General features: G+C 37.9%; 1 protein-coding gene across 2 annotated transcripts; it reads right to left on the reverse strand.

Annotated features, from left to right (window-relative positions):
• Window positions 1–358: 358 nt before the first annotated feature.
• Window positions 359–19565, reverse strand: CPSF3 (cleavage and polyadenylation specific factor 3). Of its 2 annotated transcripts, XM_054280242.1 has the most exons (18): window positions 19402–19565; window positions 18851–18914; window positions 18353–18450; window positions 17260–17388; window positions 16345–16522; window positions 14668–14757; window positions 13524–13674; window positions 11208–11383; window positions 10540–10698; window positions 9652–9798; window positions 8545–8697; window positions 8037–8145; window positions 7203–7301; window positions 6074–6168; window positions 5441–5528; window positions 3324–3393; window positions 2657–2753; window positions 359–762 (listed from the first exon to the last, which is right to left on the reverse strand). In XM_054280242.1, exons 1-18 carry the CDS (start codon window positions 19563–19565, stop codon window positions 661–663), a joined length of 2169 nt encoding a protein of 722 aa, XP_054136217.1. In that variant the 3' UTR covers window positions 359–660. The 2 variants fall into 2 exon arrangements, with proteins under 2 accessions (XP_054136217.1, XP_054136218.1); XM_054280243.1 differs by lacking the exons at window positions 18353–18450; window positions 18851–18914; window positions 19402–19565 and having other exon boundaries at window positions 16345–16394; window positions 17260–17311.
• Window positions 19566–19567: the final 2 nt, after the last annotated feature.

Raw genomic sequence — 19567 nt, forward strand, 5'->3', positions numbered from 1 at the left:
CTACTACTACTATGAAGATCATCGTTTGACAACAACTGCAGCTACCTCAGAGCATCAACCATGCTGTATTTGGAATTCTGCTTTGTCCTGCAGTGACTGATACTCTGTGTCCCTTCTTCCAGGCCGGGGTGGTCACCGACTTGGGGCACCAAGGCTGTGACAGATCATAAGTGCTCCCTTCTCTTGCAGGTGGTGGAGTTTTAAAGCTCCAACTAATCCCACCATGGACACATGGATTCCATTTTCAGTTGTGTTCAAGACTCTTTTGAGTTCAAGTAGATACAAGCATGCAGACAATCACTTGCTCAACAGGAACAAAACTATATATGCAAACTCAATACAAACAATTTATCCTCCAACCAGTTTTAATATTCAAAAATAAAAAACTCCATTTATTTTTTTAAATTCTGCATCAGGTTAAGAATTATGTGCACATAAGAGAACATATGCACACTTTGCCTGATTTAATTGCATCTATATGCACAAATACAGTTGTTATGAGGTTGCTGATCCACTATGTAAAATAACTCAGCACTTTCACATTCACAGCATTGAAACATTTGACTTATTCAAGAAAAAAATCTATTTACTTGTAAAAAATAGCTCAAATAAAATGAAAATTTAGAAGATTTTTTAAGGCATCCTAAGTATCTACAGAGGTCAGTATACAGGGCTGAGGGCATCATAAAGCCTCTGTGCTGCCAGTTCCACCATTTCACGAAGGGATTCGTCATCTTCGCTCCCTGGCTCACAGTCAACTGTCTGGGAACAGAAAGAGAAGGATGTTACAACAGTGGGCACTTCATGCTCCCTGTCAGCACCCAAGGAATGCTCCCAAGGGGAAACAAAAAGCAGCCATGGAAATTATCAAGAGAAGCACTGTGTGTTTTTCAATGGTCTGCTAGCATGTAGAGGAGTTCAGAGAGGACTCAAGCAAGTCTTATGCTCAAAACTGCTGTGTAAAATGCACTAAGTTTTGTGGATTACATTGGATTTGAAATCAAAATCACACAAGATTCAATTCCTGGAGATTTTGTTTTATCTGTGAATTCACTCACACTGTATTAGGTTAACAATGCAAAACATGCAGTCACTAGAGGTACAGGCACCACACAGATGTTCCCACACACATGATGACATTCACACAAAAATAATCCAAGTAAATTAATTTTTTACTAAAACAAATTTTCCTAGAGAAAGATGCCCATCCCAAACATGAAAGTTGATCTACATTCCTGACTGCTCTACCTCAGAAACAAAGGACAGCATTTGAGTAGTAATACTGTTCTTGGTCCTGTGGCCTTTCTAAACTCCAAGACTTCACCTCCTTTAATTCAGTATTAACTTGCTACTCTTCTATGATTTTTCCAACCATAAAGGTTTGGGGGGAGGAAAAAGGGCACTTAAAACAGCAAACATGGGTTTAATGTTATCTAGCAATGTATTAACATGGGGAAAAATCCATGTGTCCCACCAGTCAGATCTACACTAAACAGCTTTTTATTTTAAAGCAAATAAGGTTTTATAAGATACATACACACATGAAGAAAGACAGGTCTGCCTTGTAAAACCTGGTTCACAATGGCACAAGCTTGCCATTGCCAACACAGACTGCACAGTAAGTACTGCAAAGATACACCCTGCTGTAACTGAACTGCCACTGGCCTTTCCGTCAGTACTCAAATCTTTGAACGATAATGACGTATTACAAAAATGAAATCAAACTCCTTGATTAAGCAGTTGCATCCTTTTCCACTCTAGTCACTTTTTTCTTTATTTCAAGAGTTCTTTCACCAGTCCTGTATTTTTCTGTACTATGCACTGACTGAAATGTAGGATTTTTTGTTAAAGAATTGAAAAGAGATGGCACCATCTGTAATTCACTATTTTCTTAAGAGAATTAACATTCACTTGTTTCGTTTCAACAGGTAACAAATTTTTGGCAGGGGCCAACCTTTTCTTCTGGGTTTGTAGAACACTTAAAACATTTGTTGTGACCCCTTAAGGAGAGCATGTGAGAGGTGCTCCATAGAATGAATTTTCATTATATTATTACTATGAATAGAGGCAGTACACAAGCTATGTTTAATATGTTATTAGTAATGACAAAGTCAGTATGTTAAAATGCTTAAAAACATGAAGGACATGGCTTTAACCATTCTTTGGAGTTTTAAATTATTTAAATTACTAGGTGTGACAGCATCTTAAAGCACCCTTCTAACATGCATGACATCCAATTCTGTAAGCTATTAAATGAATAAAGTATTTATTTTTGTATTTCAGGCATTCAATTTAGCTCCATAAGGATCAAGATGACAAAAAAATTTATTAACAACATTCCTACCCTGTAACTGTTCAGTTATTCAGACCAGAGCCATGCTTTAAAAGCATTAAAAACAAATTGTGCGTTAATTCAGTTTCTCTTCTTCAATCTTTATTTATTTTTTTCATACAACTGAGCTGCTGAAAAATACTGGGGTTTTTTTCTGAATGTACTGCATTTGTTGCATAAACATGGCTAGCATTTTTCAGTTAAGAATGCTCTGTTTTGATACAAGTACATTTCCTTAGCAAGTACCTGGCAGTGTAGGCAGCACTGTGTGCCAGCAGGAGACTGCTGAGCACAGCACACACAGAAGGGCTTTGCTTTACATACCCGAGTGTCCAGGGAAATGTTGGCAGTCTTTCCATCCACTGTGATGCACAGCACAGACTCATCTTTGGAACTCACACAGTCCTCTCCAAACATATCCCTAAAGCAAACAGCCAGGAGTGTAAGGTGTGGTCAAACAGCAAGCTTAGGTTTTTCTGTTAACCCTGGGGTCACTTGGGCAGGTGAGTATCACCTTGCAGCAACAATTATTTAACTCACTCTGATGTAATTGAGAAGATCGATCTTTATTATGACAGTGGGCCTCAAATAACAGTGAGAATTTTACCAAAATAATCTCATCATAAACAAAGGGAAGGTTTCCTTTGGTTTCAAAAGAGGTAAGATTTCTACACAAATAAAAGAATACACTCAGAGTAAGTTTTAAAAGAGATGTGATCCAAAGTTGTTTTCATTAACCATTTGTAGCATAACTTTTGGAGGCAACTTAAAAATCTGCTTCTGGAAGACATAACTAGGCCCTGTATTCAAAATTTTAATGGTGCTGAGAACTTTTTACTGTACCTCTTTCTTTACTTAATTCCTGGCCTTCACAGAATTTGCATGAAGTATTTTTACATAACTATCTTAAAACCCTTTTATACTAGGGCTATTCTATTTATGTGGTTAACATTGTCTATTTTTTTCTAAAGGAAAATGAGCATCAACTTACTGAAGCATGATCTCCATTCTCTTCCTATATACATCCATATCTATTTTTTTGGAAATCTTATTTACTGCAGCTGAAAAGAAAAAAAAATTACTTTTACAGACATTTACTGGGAGGGAAAAATGGTTAATTGATAGATACTACTCACAAACTGACTTTCCTGAAAAACAATAAAAAAAAAAAAAGCATGTTTAAACAATTTATTAAAAAACATATTTAAAAAAATGAGTCAAGGAAATGCATAAATTTCCATTATACATTCCTGTTCTCATCGTATTTTAAAGTCAAAAATTTCACAATTCACAATCTGACTTTTTACTGCTCCTGCTTATTACTAACACTCATTACATCTCACATATCCTTTACTTAATAGAGAAAATAATTTACTTTTATCAGTTGTTTATAATCCTTCCATTTTCTCTTATTACACAAAACTACCACATCATGGAGGCTGGGAGCATGCAGAGAATAAAATAAAATAAAATAAAACTGGATGGTTTTGTTTTGTTTTATACTGAATGTGAGCAGTAGTAATAAGCCTAGATATTCCTGGAATATATTTCAGCATAGAGAAGTTGAAATAAAAACAATACCTTTTTTTAGACCTGGTTTCAAAATTAAGAGGTAGTGTAAAACAAGCGATTTTTCCTTTGAACATAATTATTTAAGTATTTGATTGTTAAAGAGTCAGAAGTCTGGAGGAAAAGGTAGTTGTGAAAACTGCTACCTTTTTCATTGATGGATACAAAAACTTTTAAGTCTTTTGAAACACTGTTTTTCAGTACTTCTAAATCAGCTGAGGAGTTCAGAACACAGTGGTAGTAAGTTTCTGAGTAATTCTTTGAAAAATTTTATAACTGCAAGTGACCGTGCTTAAATCTCAATAATAATAAAAAACCCTGAATAAATATATTAAAATTTACCATTCCTTAGACAAGATGCAGCAACTGAATGTACTAAGCAAGATATAATTTCATCCTGGGAATGAGGTAAACACAGGCACATGGTCAGCTAAGCAACAATAACTTTAAATATTTTAATTTGATCTCTTTTGATCCTGTGTACATACCCTAAAATACACAACTGCAAGAACTCTTTCAAATGTTTTTACCCCAAATAAGAAAAAAAACCAAAAAAAACCTGAAAGAAGCCACACCTGAGATTAGCAGACAAAATCAGCACCATAAAACAACATGAGAGATGATGCTAAAAGGCCCATAAAAATACAAAGAAATAATCTCAGGGTGGTGGAGGGTGGAGAATCTAGATACTGTCACTAACACTTCATACAGAGAAAGTGTGGACTATGAAAAAACAAGATAAGACAGATACTACAATAAGAAATTTAAAAATTTGGCAAAACAGTAAAATGTTTTTTCCATCTGTATAAAAAAGGGAAAAAAAGAGGTCAAAGTATAATTCAAAAATAAAATTTCTATTTTTGGTTAGTCTCATAGAGCAGAACATGAGGACATGGCCAGAAGGACATATATAGAGAAAATTAACACAACCAAGATCAGAACATTACACTCTGAATTTGTTCAGGTCAAGGTGACTGGAAAATCTTTACCCCCAAACAAAGTAAGAACTGTTATGGGAATCTATAAACTCAGGTGAAAGGATTTTTAACAAATGTGTTGAGTCAGGTATGAGACTAAACCCCTAAGGAGCACTGACTGCTATTATACAAAATTATTAAAATATATAATAAAAGACAAGAGGGGTAATCCAGTGAAAATAATCCAGTGAAAATATCTGTCCATATCAAATCATAGAATCAAAAAATGGCCTGGACTGGGCCATACAAAACTTAATCACTTTAGGTTTTTTGTACAAGGTTTCAAACTTATTTTAAATAAGGCCATGTTTTCCACAGGCAGTCATTGGTTGCCACGTAAGAGAAAGTTTCAACAAATGAATATGGCACAAATAATGAAGACCAACCTGTAATTCTGTTTTAGGTAGCAAATTTTACTTCCTAGTGAGTTCCATAAGGCAAGGAAATACAATAAGGAGATTGCAATGTATTGGAAGGTATTATTTCCCTCTAAGCTTGACGTAAAAATAAAAAAATATAGGAAGAAATGCCTCAGTTAAATAAGCATACACTAAACTTATACCTTTCTGTATTTTGGGGTTTGACTGAACTTCCAGTATCACTGTTGTCACAGTGTCTGCATACATATCATTAGCAGGATTTGCCACCCACTGGAAGACAAAAAAAAATAAATTCATGATTTAGACTGAGTGAATAATGCAGCATAGAGACAATATAACATTAATTGTATTCTCCTTTTTGCTTTTCTCTGAATTCCAGCTTCAAGTGACTGTCATACATTCCACACCAAATCAATTACTTTTAACTGGGTGTACTCCAGTAACTTCCCATGAAAAATTCAAGCTTTTGAATGTTTCTGAGCATATTTTACAAAACAATTAATTACCGAAACTCTTTGGGGGAGGAAGAAACATCATTTGATGTTATTTCCAATTACTATCTGTCAAATGAAAAAAGGGCACCAAATCTGCCATTATACTCATGAGATACAGCAAAAAAACCCAACAGGCACTGGATAAATCAAATTACACACATGCACACAGGACCACAGCTCAAGGGGAACTTTGTTCTAGCCTTTGCTGTACTTGTCATACAACAGAAAACTTAAAATATTGAATTCTGCATGGCATCTCTATGGTATTATTTTGGAGAAACTGGAGAACAAAATACTTCTTTCTCCCTCACCAATGCCCACCTCAAGGACTACCATGCCTGGTTCCTGGATGACAGTAATATTTTTGAAAACCTTCAGGGCCGGTTTTTGCTGGATTTCTATTTCTTCTACATCACCTAAGAAGTGACAACAAATGGTTAGCAATAATGAAATTATACTGGAAGCAAGACTAACTTTATTTGCCTAAGAAAATAAGTCAGTTTAAGAATAAGAGGGGCTGTCTGTTATCACAGCTGCTCAGAGCAGCTCACAAAATGGAACCCCATACTCTCTTTTCTTACCTGACAATATTCATTGTTCTGGATTGTTTAGGGTTTTTTTATTAGGTAATTTTGGCCACTTTACTTGGTTTGAATTTTTTTATTTGACTAGCTTAGTACACTGAGTGAGTACACCAACAAAAAAGAAGAGACATGAGGAATTTAGTTAATTCTGCTCCATTTGCAGAAGTAATCAGCTCTTACCCCTTAAAGGATAAACCATTGCTCACATAAGCTTAGAACTTAAATGAAAAGCATTGTGCCTGCTAGCACTTGGGTTATGAGACCTGAACCCCAACTGAATATAGGTGTTCTCTCCACTTGTGACATGAATTAGATTCTGACACTAGAGAATTAAAAAAATTCTGAGCTTTAAATCTGGGAAAGGAATCTGCAAGGTGTGTGTACTTAGCACAGGAGCTGCCCCTAACCCTTGAGAAAGCCAGAGAGAGGCACAGGGGATCATCCCAGTGTCAGGTTCAAATGGCTTCTCATCCAGGAAAAGCCAATTCGAGGCTGTCTGTCCCAAAGGAGGGCAGGGCTCTTGTTTTGATTAACAGGATGGCATTAGCCATTTCATTTGGGGCTAGAGATACAAGACCAGTTAATAAAAGTTTCCATCAGAGTGGCCAGAGCACTCACTTTGGGGCTGACAGAGACAGAAATCAGCTATGCTCTATATTGCTATATGCTCATCACTTTGTAATACGAATGCAGTATATCCCCCCCAAAGCTGTGCCACACTCATGAACTGCGTCTGGCAGAAGCTGCACAGTCTAATGAAAGCTGTAAAATACAAAGCCATCTCCACTCAGAAGACCTCTGAAGACTGGAAGTTGCTGCAAAGGCTGGCCAGTGTGAGTGCTGGCCGTGTGCTGCCCAGCACGCACCGGTGAGTTTCTGCAGCTGGTACGAGAGCAGATTGAAAGGGCCCGTGTAGGGGATGGCTTGGGTCTGGGTCACCGTGCTCATGGCCAAGTCCGTGTAATCTGAAACCATTTGAGAGAGTGCATGTTAGAAACTATCCCTCTGAATTTACTGTCTAATAAGCAGAATTGTCATTATAGATAAATAATAGCATTGATACATTTAAGACAAGGGGGCTAAAAAGGATAATTTGTAAAGAGGAGGGTGGAACACCTGTATAAGATAAATAATGTATTTGTGGTTAGGAAACCAGCTTGTTTTATTATCCTGCCTATTAGAGACAAACAATGAACTAGGGCAGCAGAACTGCTTTCCCCCCAGCTCTTCTGACCTCAGATTTAATTCCTCTTCTATTCTGAGAACAGATCAATTCCCTGAGTAATAAAAAAGCATAGGAGGACTACGCAAATATTTTCTGTGTTCTGTAGCTTTTGACACTAAAAACTAATGACATTTTAGAAAATGGTAGGACTATTGATTGAAGTAGTTTTTTGGTTCTCACTGGAATGTTTTATGCATATTCTTTCAGAGGAAAAGGTTTTAAGTAACCAGAAGGGAAATGGAATTTTGCTTCTTTTCTGTTAGAGAAAGGAAAGATTTTAAGTTTGAGTGAACGAGTTAAACGCATTTCGTCTCACTACAATAGTTCAGAACTTATGGCAGATAAGAAATAAAACTAAGATGTTCACCAATTGCTTATGAAACACAAAACTGCAGGGAAAAAACCCAGAATTATAAGTGTTTTAATGACACAGAAGTTTCAATTACCCACTGATCACACAACTGTCTGTACTTACTGGAAAGGTCACATGGAGAAAGGATGTGATAGTTAAAATTTCTTTTAACTAGGATTCCAGAAATTCTCTGTCCTTGCTCTGGTTTCTTATCTGCTAAAGATCCCATCACCTGGAGAGAAAAAACATACAGTGCATCAAAGCAATCTGAAGCATTCACAGCTTCAAGTAATTATGGAGATGAAATATGGATCTCTAAGAAAAATCAGAGTATAAAATTAACTCTGAAAACAAAAGAAGGAGTAACCTAAAAACTTTCTGAGACATAACACAAGAAAAGTTTGTAAGAGTGAAGAACCAAAAAAAGTCCCCAAAACAACAACAAAAAAACAGCATCAAAATAAAAAACCCTGAACCAAACACCAAATACAACTAAACACAAATCATTCACATACTTGGACAACATGCAATTTGAAATCAATCAATTAAAAGTAGAGACTAGAAGATAATGTGCAATTTTTACACCAGAAGACAATACTGTTCTACATATAAGAAAACACTGATTTCATACCTTGGCTAGTTTTTCTCCTCTGAAGTTTAATGTCACTGCTTCAGTATTCCTAGGATTATGAACTTCTATATGAACCTCATCATTATCCTCATACTCCCGTATCAATGCTGCTTTCAATCTGGCCATTTCATTCTGCTCACCATGAACTAAAATCTATAAAAAAGACAGTTTTCCTCTTAGCAGAAATTATTTGTCCAACCAGACATGTTTAATAAGCAAGTTATCAGAAAAAATTGCCATATTCTATCTCATCTTTATAAAAATGCAATTCCATGAGGTCACAGTGTAGGAAACATCAGCTCAATTACAGTTGTGTCTGTGAATTCTCTGCATTATTTGAAGGGTGGGACTTCACAGCCCTGAGTAGTAGCTGAAAAATTCATGCTACCAAACAGTGCATTACAGAGATCCTATTTAAGCTTTCACACACAAATATATTGTTGTATTATGAAAGGGAAGTATTAATTTAAGTTCAACAGAAGTCACTTAGCTTTACATTTTTGTGTCTGTATGTAGATATAAACATAACAAACATGCAATTCAAAGAGGATGCTTCAGAGCTCACAATTTTCTTTGCCAAGTTAATTCTCTTCTGTGATGTTTTTCTTATCTGTGTTTGCACACAGTTTCACCACCAGTTTCAGATCCTAGTTGCTATTTTCACATTCTGGTCCTTCACACCTTCTTCTTCCCTGGATTTGCTCATGCTTTTCCTTCCAAGTGCTGCCTCTGTCTTTTGCTGTCTGCACATATCTTAAATTGATGTTTTCTTATTTATTTCAGAGCCAATACTAGTGAATTATTCCAATACCAGCATCCTCAACTTCCATACTGCATCTTACTTCCCAAAACACTGCTGAAGCAGATTGTGGCCTACACCATTGTCTGCAAAGTCATCCCCAGAGATCCCACATGCACACACTCAAGAGCAAGTTGATTTTTACTTTGCTAAGATAACTTGACTAAAAATTATCAAAATCTCCACCTTTAATTATTCAAAGCACAGGCATGCTGGCTACTGCTAGACACCAGTCCCTGCCTTGACTCAAGGCTGTGAGCTGCTTTGGTGAATCCCACTCTGGAGAAAAGGGCAGCATGGATACTGACCACATGTGGAGGTTTCAGGGCCCGGATAAATTCACTGGTTTGCTGATAATCTGTGTGAGCAGAGAAAGAAATGTAATCCACAGACATCTTCAGCGGGAGTTTTTGCCCTGACATAGTGGTGATCTCTTCAGGTTCAGACATGATGTGCTAGAAAATAAAAAGCAACTTAATTTAAAAAAGCCTCCTATATATACAGTATAACTAATGCTTTACATTTCAAAAATCAATGAAATAATAGTGGCCGCCATGTTAAACGTGAAGCAGTGAAAAAAATCTCACAAATTTCCCAGAACACACACTCACACATGAAAAACACAGGCACGACATACCATTTCATCTTGTGCACACTCAGCTGTTCTGGGGGCTCATGCTTCTTCCAGATAAATCTCTCTGACTTGTATCAAAACAGTAACAAGTGTGTGATTTCTATCTCTAAAGGCAAAATTAGATGCTGTGGTTGCCCTTACCTGCCTGAATTTGGAAGGATTTCATTCCCTACAGATGGTCAATGGCACAAGGTGCACAAGGCAGTCTGGTTTCTGACACATAAGTAGTGTTAGACTTCATATCAACTTCTCTAGAATTAGGATTAGGGCTACTTTCTTGAAAAATTAAGCAGTGGAGAGGTCTAAAGTACCAATCATTCCTTCTCATATCTTGCCCCTAGAAATGATTATTCTATATAACATCACTGGAAACGGCCATATGCAAACCATCTGTACTTTTCATTAGTATTAGCCAAAAGCAGTCAGTTTTGACTACATACTCATACATACCCAACAACAATCTCAGTAAATCACATAAAGACACTTCCTATTGACCAATTCTTTCAAAAGCTAACACGAATGCTATCTGTAATCAAGAGGTTGTGGTGCATTAGCAACTCACCTTAGCAAGAGTTCCTTCAACGCAGTACCCTGCAATAATGACTCCATTTCTCTTATCTGTGCACCAGCTCTCAAACAACTCCCTGGATAAGCCACTCTGCATCATACCTGGGGAAGCCATCACAACACTGGGGCCAATGTCATCAAAGTGATCCATACTCTAGAAAGACACAATGGGAATATCAGTTACCACAGCTCACTTACACAAAGCACAGCTCAGCTGCACCCTTATACAACATACAAGAAGGGCCCTGTGTTCACAGATTATACCCCATCCTCATAAAAAGTGCCCTTTGCAGGAAAATTCGTCTTACTGATACCCACTGCAAGCACAGGGATCTGAAGTGGAAAAAATGTTGGGGCATAAGATTCCCTCAAACAGCCCTTTGAGCACTGGGACAGCAGATAACTCAGATATAAACCAGCATCTTATCAATCTATTAGGATATTAAGGATATTGATTGGCTCAGCTGATTGGTGCTAAAGCACACCAAGGTTGTGGGTTCAATCTCTGGAGGGCCCACTCACTTCAGAGTTGGACTCCATGATCCCTGTGTAACCTTCCAACTCAGGATATTCTCTGGTATCAGGATATTAAACATGCAAACTATTGAGCAAATATGAACTCTTCTGCCACATTCACCTTTTTGTGAGAATGTCAAGCCTTACCTTCAGATTACTAATATGCTTGAAAACAAAAGGATTGTTGATGTTAATTTGCTTGCGGATTTTGTCATTCATGGCATTGACATATGTCTGATAAACTGCCATACATTTCTTGGCCAAAGAGGAGGCATAGTATATGGGGATATCATGGAGTTCAGGATGATTCTGCCAGTATTCATCTAAAACAAAACACAAAATTCCATCCACAGGATTATTTATAAAGTGTGTGCTTCTCAAAAGCATCAGTAATTCCTGTAAAACAGATTTACCAGTGGGCTTTTTCATTTTTAGTACAGAAAATCACCATCACAGCCTCTTTGCTTTCATCTGCTTTTCTAAAACAGTCACCAGCTAGAACTATATACAACCAGTACAAACAAACAGGCAAACAAATATGACAAAGGAGAACTTCAGATCCTTTCAGCAGGTCAAATTTCAATCACCCACCACCTTCAGCTACAAGCTATAAAGTATACATGAGACTACACTGCAATAAGTCTATGTTTGTGACAATAAAATAAAGTTTTATGTCCCTGTCAAATATTAATTCCACATCTAAGAGCCAGGGACATCTGCACACAGATTTGTTTGAGAGAATTCACTGTATGAACATCCTGTGAAATAAATCCATGGAGTTCAAGGTGAGAAGGAATCACTCCATTATCAAGCCTGGCTTTATGCATAGCACCAACAGTTACACTTTACAAGCCCAACTGGAACAAAAACAAGAGAAGAGTCTCTGTTAACCACAACTTATTTTATCATTGATGACAGTAGCCATGACCTTTCCTAAGCACAAAATAGAGATCTGAATACACCTGTACTCTCCCATTTGGATACATTTCTGCTAGTTTGAATGATAGTTATGTTGCACAATTGAGACACAATAGTCCAAAAATAGAGGTACACTCTTTTGGCTGTATTTGTGCATTTACAATGACATTATAATGTGCTTTTAGCTAACATTTCTGATTTGCAGGCAAAGCTTCTCACAAGATTTCAGAGAGACTCACTGCCATGGCTACCTTAATAAGCTCAGGTGTAATGAGGAAAGAGCCAGTGAAAGATAACCAGTCACAAACTGAATTCATCATCATAATTTTCTACACCATAACCCAGTATTTTATTTTTGTCATACAGTTACAGAAAGAAGAGAAATAAACACAGAAGCCTACAGGCTCAGCTGAGTAGGCATGTGAGATGCAATTGCATTTTCTACCTAATTAAGCATCCAATTGCATGTCTAGCTTTCCTAGATATATTTTCAAGCTTATCTTTAGAAACTCAGTTAAATATATCTACATACAGCAAAGAGAGGCAAACAAATTACAACCTAATGGCCTCACAAGGTTGAAAATGTTCAGTTTTTATGTTCTCTATAAATTAAAAAAAACCTTCAATCAATGACAAGTAGCAAATAATTCTACAAGATCAAATACTACCCCATGCCTAGATCTGGATTTCTTGTTTACATTTGAATAGACTAGTAAGACATTTTGAAAATAAACTAGTTTCTAATACTGAACTAAAACTGAAATGAAAAGTGAGAAAGATTTCAAGTAGTTTAGGGATCACTTCATATTCAACACCCCTAAATATAAGCATTTGAAGCTTGAGATAGTTTTCTTTTGATCTTGCCAGCCTTTGAATGAGCAGAAAGACTAGTGAAAAAAATCACGTAACATAGTACAAATTAAATGGGCTAAAAGGAAGAAGAAGAGGGGCCTGGGAATAATTTACTTAAAAGCTGTTTTTCCTTAAGTACCTTGTAACTATCTATACATTTTATGTGAAGTAGCTTGTTGTGTTCATGGGTAGTTCTCACTTCTGTTCAAAAGCCTAATTTATTTTTCATTATTATTACGACCTCAGAAGTGTTAGAAGTGTCTTCTAAGCTTTTCCTATAAAGAGCTTTTCATTCATGTTTGTAAATTAAAAGTGCAAAACTAGCAGAACTTCAGAAGAAATCATACCCCTTTTCTTAGCAGTACAGTTTAAGTAAAACAGTTGCTGTTGTAACTTGTTGTTATTTTTCTGTTTGTAATAACTATCCCCAATTGCTGAAATCCTGATTCAAAAAGATTCAAAAGCCAAGCACATTATTATCACACCATCATCTCCTTTCTAGGTCTCCCATCCTACCTCACAAAGCAGAACTGCTGGTTGGTTTACTGGACCTTTTACATTTGAACAAACATGCATTATATATTAAATTATCAGGTAAACAACACGCTGTAAAATGGCTGAAGAGTTGTTCAAGGAATTATGACACCTGAAAACATTCTAAATCCCTTTCTGTGCAGCTGGGAAGGTCCATACCTAAGATGAGGAGCAGCTCCTGAGCTCGGCCCAGGGCAAACACGGGGATGAGGCCTCGGCCCCCTCTGTTGACGATGTCGTGAACGGTGTTGCAGAACCGCGCCTCCCGCTCCTCCCTCTTCTCGTGAATGTGCGTGCCATAGGTGGATTCCTGCAGACGGACAGACGCAGCACTGAAAGGGCTGACACACAGTCATTCCTCATCTTCCCTGAACCCAACCAAAACCAGCAGATAAACACACCGGTGTTAACATGTTGGGGAGAGGAAGGAGAGAGGTCAAAGAGAGGGAAAAGTTCCCCCAAGTCCCACAACCACCCCGCCAAGGCAAATAACCAAAACTTCCCTGCTCCCAAATCCCTCCAAGCAATTTAGACAGACAGATCCTGTTGGCACTAAAGAAGTTAGAGCTGTTAATTTCAATGCTTCTTTTAAGAGGTTTCAAATGTAACACACTTATTTTCCTAACTGCAAATGCTGCCAGAGCTTTGATGACCACACTGACAGGGCCTAGAATGGTACATGTGCCATGGTTTTACCCCAGACTTCAAAAACAGGAATTACAGAAAACATGAGATTTTGATATGACTTAAAATTACATTATCAGTTACAGAGAACAGCTAGAAGGGACACAGTAAATTAAATCATTTTAAAAGTTCCCAGTGTTTGTTTCCAGCTAAAACTGTTACTTATAAAGTTTCCCTTGAGCTGCTGTTTTCCAAACATGGGTTCAGAATAAAATAATTTCACTCAGAAAACAAAACAAAACAATGGAATAACACTCAGAGCCCCACCACTGAGGACAAATTCTTAACATATCTGGAACTAGGTTAGTATCCACTAAAAGAGATGTCTGGTTAAATTTAGGTTGGTGTAACACAAGTCAAAATCAAATAAATCTCCTATCTCAGAAAGGTCTGTCTAGAGTCTTAAGGAGCTTCATCAGAATTATAAAACAGTAATTAGACTTTTCAACACAATGGAAAGCAATGTCAGAGTTCTGAGCACCCAAGTATTTTGGATATTTAACACAAATCCCTCCCTCTAAATCTCCACTGTCTTTGTCATTCTGTTTTGGCTTTAGTCAAGTCATACCCCTATCCATAATTAATCACTAACAGAAAGAAATCATTTTGCAAAACTTACAATTATAAGAATGTCGGGTTTAATATTGGGAATCTCAGCTGCCATCAGGTGTCTGTCCTCCTGCCTTGAGAAATCACCTGTATATAACAGCTGTTGGAGACAAAGAGAAGCACTGCCCTGGTTACAGGTTCTACCAGACAGCAGCCTTGAAAGGGCTGTGCAAAGATGGTTTTCATGAATTTCTGATAAAAAGGTCAGCTGTACTTTAAATAAGACTCTCCTTATGTGAGCAGTGCTTACAATTTTAGGTCAACAGCACTACAAGTACTTAAACTTCTATAGTAAAGGTTTTTCAAGCAGTAACATCATTCCAAGAAAAACAGGTAAACAAATATTAGGCTCTTATTTTTCCTTTCAGATATCAAGGTACCATTTTCAGCCTTGTGGTCAGTGCATATGCATACTTGCATTGACCACAAAGAAGTTAAAATAGACATAACATAAAACACAGCAACTTCTGCAAGGAACTAAAGCAAAGATCAAACTGTATTTACATACCAGAATGCAAATATAACAATTATTTATTAAAAGTTCTTCTAATATTTTTTATACTAAAAAAGCCTGTTATCTCAGTGATTTTCCAAATAGAATAATCACTTTCCCCAGTACACCAAGAAGTAATTTTTAATTGTTATTTATTTTTAATGGATTCTTAACTGCAGGGTGGAATGCAACTCTCTGCACCAAAATTGACGGTTTCAAAACTGACATTTTTTGATTTAACAATAATTCCATTGATGAAAATGTGAATAATAAATAACATACAGTCAGTGACAGCAGACACCTGGTCTGCCAGGTAACCTACTATCACAGGCAATTAATGAAAATAATGACATTAAAACCCAATCTATTTGAGTCATGCAGAGTGAGAGGGAAATCTTCTTCGTCATGCCTCAATCAGAAAAAAACTCAAAAAAGCAACACTAAGAGATCTAAACTTTATTGTGATCACTGTAAACTCAGTTCTATTTCTAGGATTTTTTTAAAGTTAAAACTCTTGTACTTCTCAATCATTATAAATCATGAACAAACTCCTCCTGGGCAGCAAGCCTCAGAACCACCTTCCCTTCCCTCTTCAGGGCTGTGTGAATCTTTCTTTGGACAGTGATTATCCTGCTGAACTCTAATTCATGAGATGTGTTTCAAGTATCTGGTTTTGGCACAGTGCTGCCTATGATTATATGATTTACTTAATCCCTCTGTACCTAAAATTAATAATAATCTTATTTCTTTAGGTACTTTAGCACAGGAGTGTTATGATAAAAATGTAACTCACATTCATTGACAAATGCCACCTAAGAACTTGAGACAGGCAGAGACGTGAGAATTACAGAAACAAACATCTATTCACAGATTTAATAAAATGCAGTTTCCACAAACTGCCTCAGCTACCACCTGCCTCTGATCAGCCCAGCAAGGGAAACTACAAGGTTAGTGGTTCTAAATCTGAGTCCTGTCTCAGACTCCCATACAATCCACACATCTTACCTGATTTGTGTCACTTGCCAGTGTTAATCAATGAGAAAATACATGTCCTAAGCCAAGGCCTCTGCCCCACACCTGAGTCCAAGTCTATTGGACAGCTCCAGCCACAGTGGTGGGGCATAAGAGACAATAATAATTAATGACTACATTAGTACTCAGACTTGATTTCAACTTATAAGAAAGAGAAAATACCTTCACACCAGCTATTTCAATCATAAACATGGCTGCTCCCAGAACGTGGCCTGCGTGGTAGCACCAGAATTTGATTCCTGCCACCTCTTTCACTTCATGGAAGTTGATGGTCTCAATCTTGTCCATGCTTTCTTCCAGGTCTGTTTCTGTGTACAGCATGTCATCTGCTGAGATGTTACTGCATACAAGTGAAATGGCTGAACATCAGCTCACCTGAACACCTGGAAAAAACTTCTTGGCTTTTCCCCACTGACAGATTTCCATCCAGTAACACCACGTCCCCCATGTTAGAAATCAAGCCCAGCTACTCTAATGGAGCTCCTTAAGGAGAGTTAAAGTACCTTTCTTTTGAAAGGCCATGCAAGAAGAGTCTTTTCAGTTAAAATCTGCTCTGTGTTTCTCAAAAGGTTCCCAGCCCCAGGCAGAGATCTGCAACTTAGCATGTAAGAGTCCTCGAAAACCATATGGAACCATGCTCTTCCTACCAGCCCAGAACAAACAAGTTAAAAGAGGACTGTTCTGATCCAAGCTCAAAACAGCTGAGTTGAGATTCAGGACCACTGCAGTCACATGGAAATAATGTGTCAAGGCATGAAACACAAGAAAACAAAAACCATAAGAGAGAAAAAAATACCCCAACATGGAAGTAACAGAACCTCTTTGTATAGTTAATGTTTGATCTGTCCTTGTGCTGAAGAGTGAATTGTAACTTTAGGAGCTTAAAATTCACTACAAACTATCCATGAGGTAGTAAAATGATTCATTACTTCTAATCTAATTATATGTAATGTTGCTACTTATGCCAACATCCAGGTTCATCCAGCTACTTTTGGCAGCTTGACCTTAAGTTTCCCTATGGAAAGGGAAATAATAGGTGAAATAATTCAGGAAGAGACAGCCCACAGGTTAGCTTACCTGACTTTAACATAGTCTGAAAGAAGCCATCTGTAAATAGCTTTTGTAGCATGAGTCATAAATGTCCTTCCCTTAAAACTTGTTTTCTGTAAAAACCATGGCAAAGCCCCACAGTGATCTAAATGGAAGCTTAAAACAGACACACAAATCCAATTAATACATTCATATTACACAACACTAATATATAACATCCATAATTCACTACTTCACTGGACTAACATGGTGTCATAAAAATCCAGAAACAGAATTTTCAACCTTGTTGTTAACTGTGCTGGTCTACATTCTGCAGACTAGTGACTAGAAACATGACCAAGAAAAGGTAAAACTAATACAGGAAATTCTCCATTAACTGCCAAGGTTTTACATGTATAGTATTAGAATTACCTTATTTTTGTAATTTCCATATAAATTTAGAGGGAGAAAAGGAACAGGAACCAGGGACACTAAACATCAAAGATACATGAAAGCTAAAAACACAATCCTAATTTTGCAAGTTGCACACTAAAGAATAAAACACGATCTCTGAAAATTAAATTGTTCGTTCACACTTCTAGTTTGACCCATCTTAAGAAACTACTTTTGAAATACATGTAGAACAAACACATACCACAAAAGCTCAGAATTTTATGGAGAACTTTTTATTACTGATTACATCATTTAGAAATGGCTCTCCTTGTCTCTCAGCCACTAAGCAATACATAAACCACATTCAAAGCTTGTGCAAGCCTCCAAGAACCTTTTTAATTCAAAGCTAATAGAGCAAAAAACACAACCAATATTCTTCTGGAGTCTTTATGTAGAAAACTCACTCCACAAGCTCTCACAATGGTGTTAAAGCAGGACAGGCTGTAAAACAGTCAGAAATCAGAGTGACCTCAGAGAAGAGCTGTAATGTCAAAAGTGGATGAGCATCCTCAATATTCAGTCCTTAATTCTAAATGGAGATCCTTCAAACTTTTTTTTAAAACTCAGAAGCTAGAATTTTCCCCTACCATCTAAATAACACCTATTTTTCAGCCTCTCTTAATAACCTACAAGTGAACACAGCTCAGACCATGACCTCAAGTTATTTGTGCTTTTAGGTGCCACTTACTGACTAATAAGGAGCAGATCAATCTCAGCTGGATCTATCAAATCAATGTAAGGAAGAGCATCCATTCCTTCCAGCCCAGGATGGATTCCACAATCAAGCTGAAAAATGAAACAAAGTTAAGGCTCCTAGCAGAAGGTATAAAAACCCCTCTTCCATCTTGGTCTATGACATAGTTATTAGTGACTGGTAACTTTTAGCATCACACAAAAAAAGTTTTTTCTTCATTAAACATTACTTTTAGCATTGGATTTCAAGCAGAACAGTCTGGGTTGGAAGCACATACATTCTATATGGGGAGAGGGTTTTATTTTACATGCCTCTGTGATGCCTAATGCCATACATGCTATACTGCTGCAGAAGGCTACACAATGTGCCTTTTCCAGTACTGTGTCTGACTGCAGAGCAGAGGCTGAATTTAACCTGCAGCATTTCACATCATTTCAGTGATCTGAAGCAGCACACTGAGAGGGCATACAAACATATCCATGCAATAATTACCATTATTTTTCTTCCTTTAAACTCCAGAATGATGCATGACCTTCCTACTTCTTGGCCAGCACCTCTGCAAAGGGATATGAAAGTCATGAGGACTGGAACAACGCACACCGCACAGATGTAACCACACTGGATGCCTTTACCGGGGTTATTTTTCTGTGCAGAAATAACAACTGCACGGCCCTGCTAAGCCCAGCTATCCAAAGTACCTGAGCAGCTGTACTTATCCCAAAGGAAATGAGGCCCTACCTAACGCGGCAGAAATAGAAACAACCCGTTGGAAGAAATTATTTTAGCCTATTTTTTTTTACTGAGCACTCGAGTCTCAAACTATTGACACGTACTATTAAAGTTCACCTAAGTAACAAATCGGGCCCAATAAGCCTGGAGTAGCACCCTCAAGCTGTCCCCAAACCAACGCTCATGGGAACGCCACCACAAACCCCCTCAGCCGGCAGCGGCCCTTTCAGCAGGGCAAGAGGCGGCCCCAGCGGCGCTGCCCCGGCCCGGCCCGGCCCGGCCCCCCGCGTCCCGCGGCTGCCCCGGGCGCTCACAGGGGCCGGATGAGCAGCTGGTCGCTCTCCTCGGCCGGGATCAGCGCCTCGGCTTTGCGCTTGGCCGCCATCGCGCCGCGCTCCTCCCGCCGCCTTCCGCCGCCCGCCGCGCCTGCGCCGCCCCGCGCGACCCGGAACGGCATCGGCGGCGGCAGCGGCGGCATCG

Source organism: Melozone crissalis, unplaced genomic scaffold, assembly GCF_028551555.1.
Source record: "Melozone crissalis strain CALT ecotype California unplaced genomic scaffold, PUWL_Pcris_2 ptg000027l_1, whole genome shotgun sequence".
NCBI lineage: Eukaryota > Metazoa > Chordata > Aves > Passeriformes > Passerellidae > Melozone > Melozone crissalis.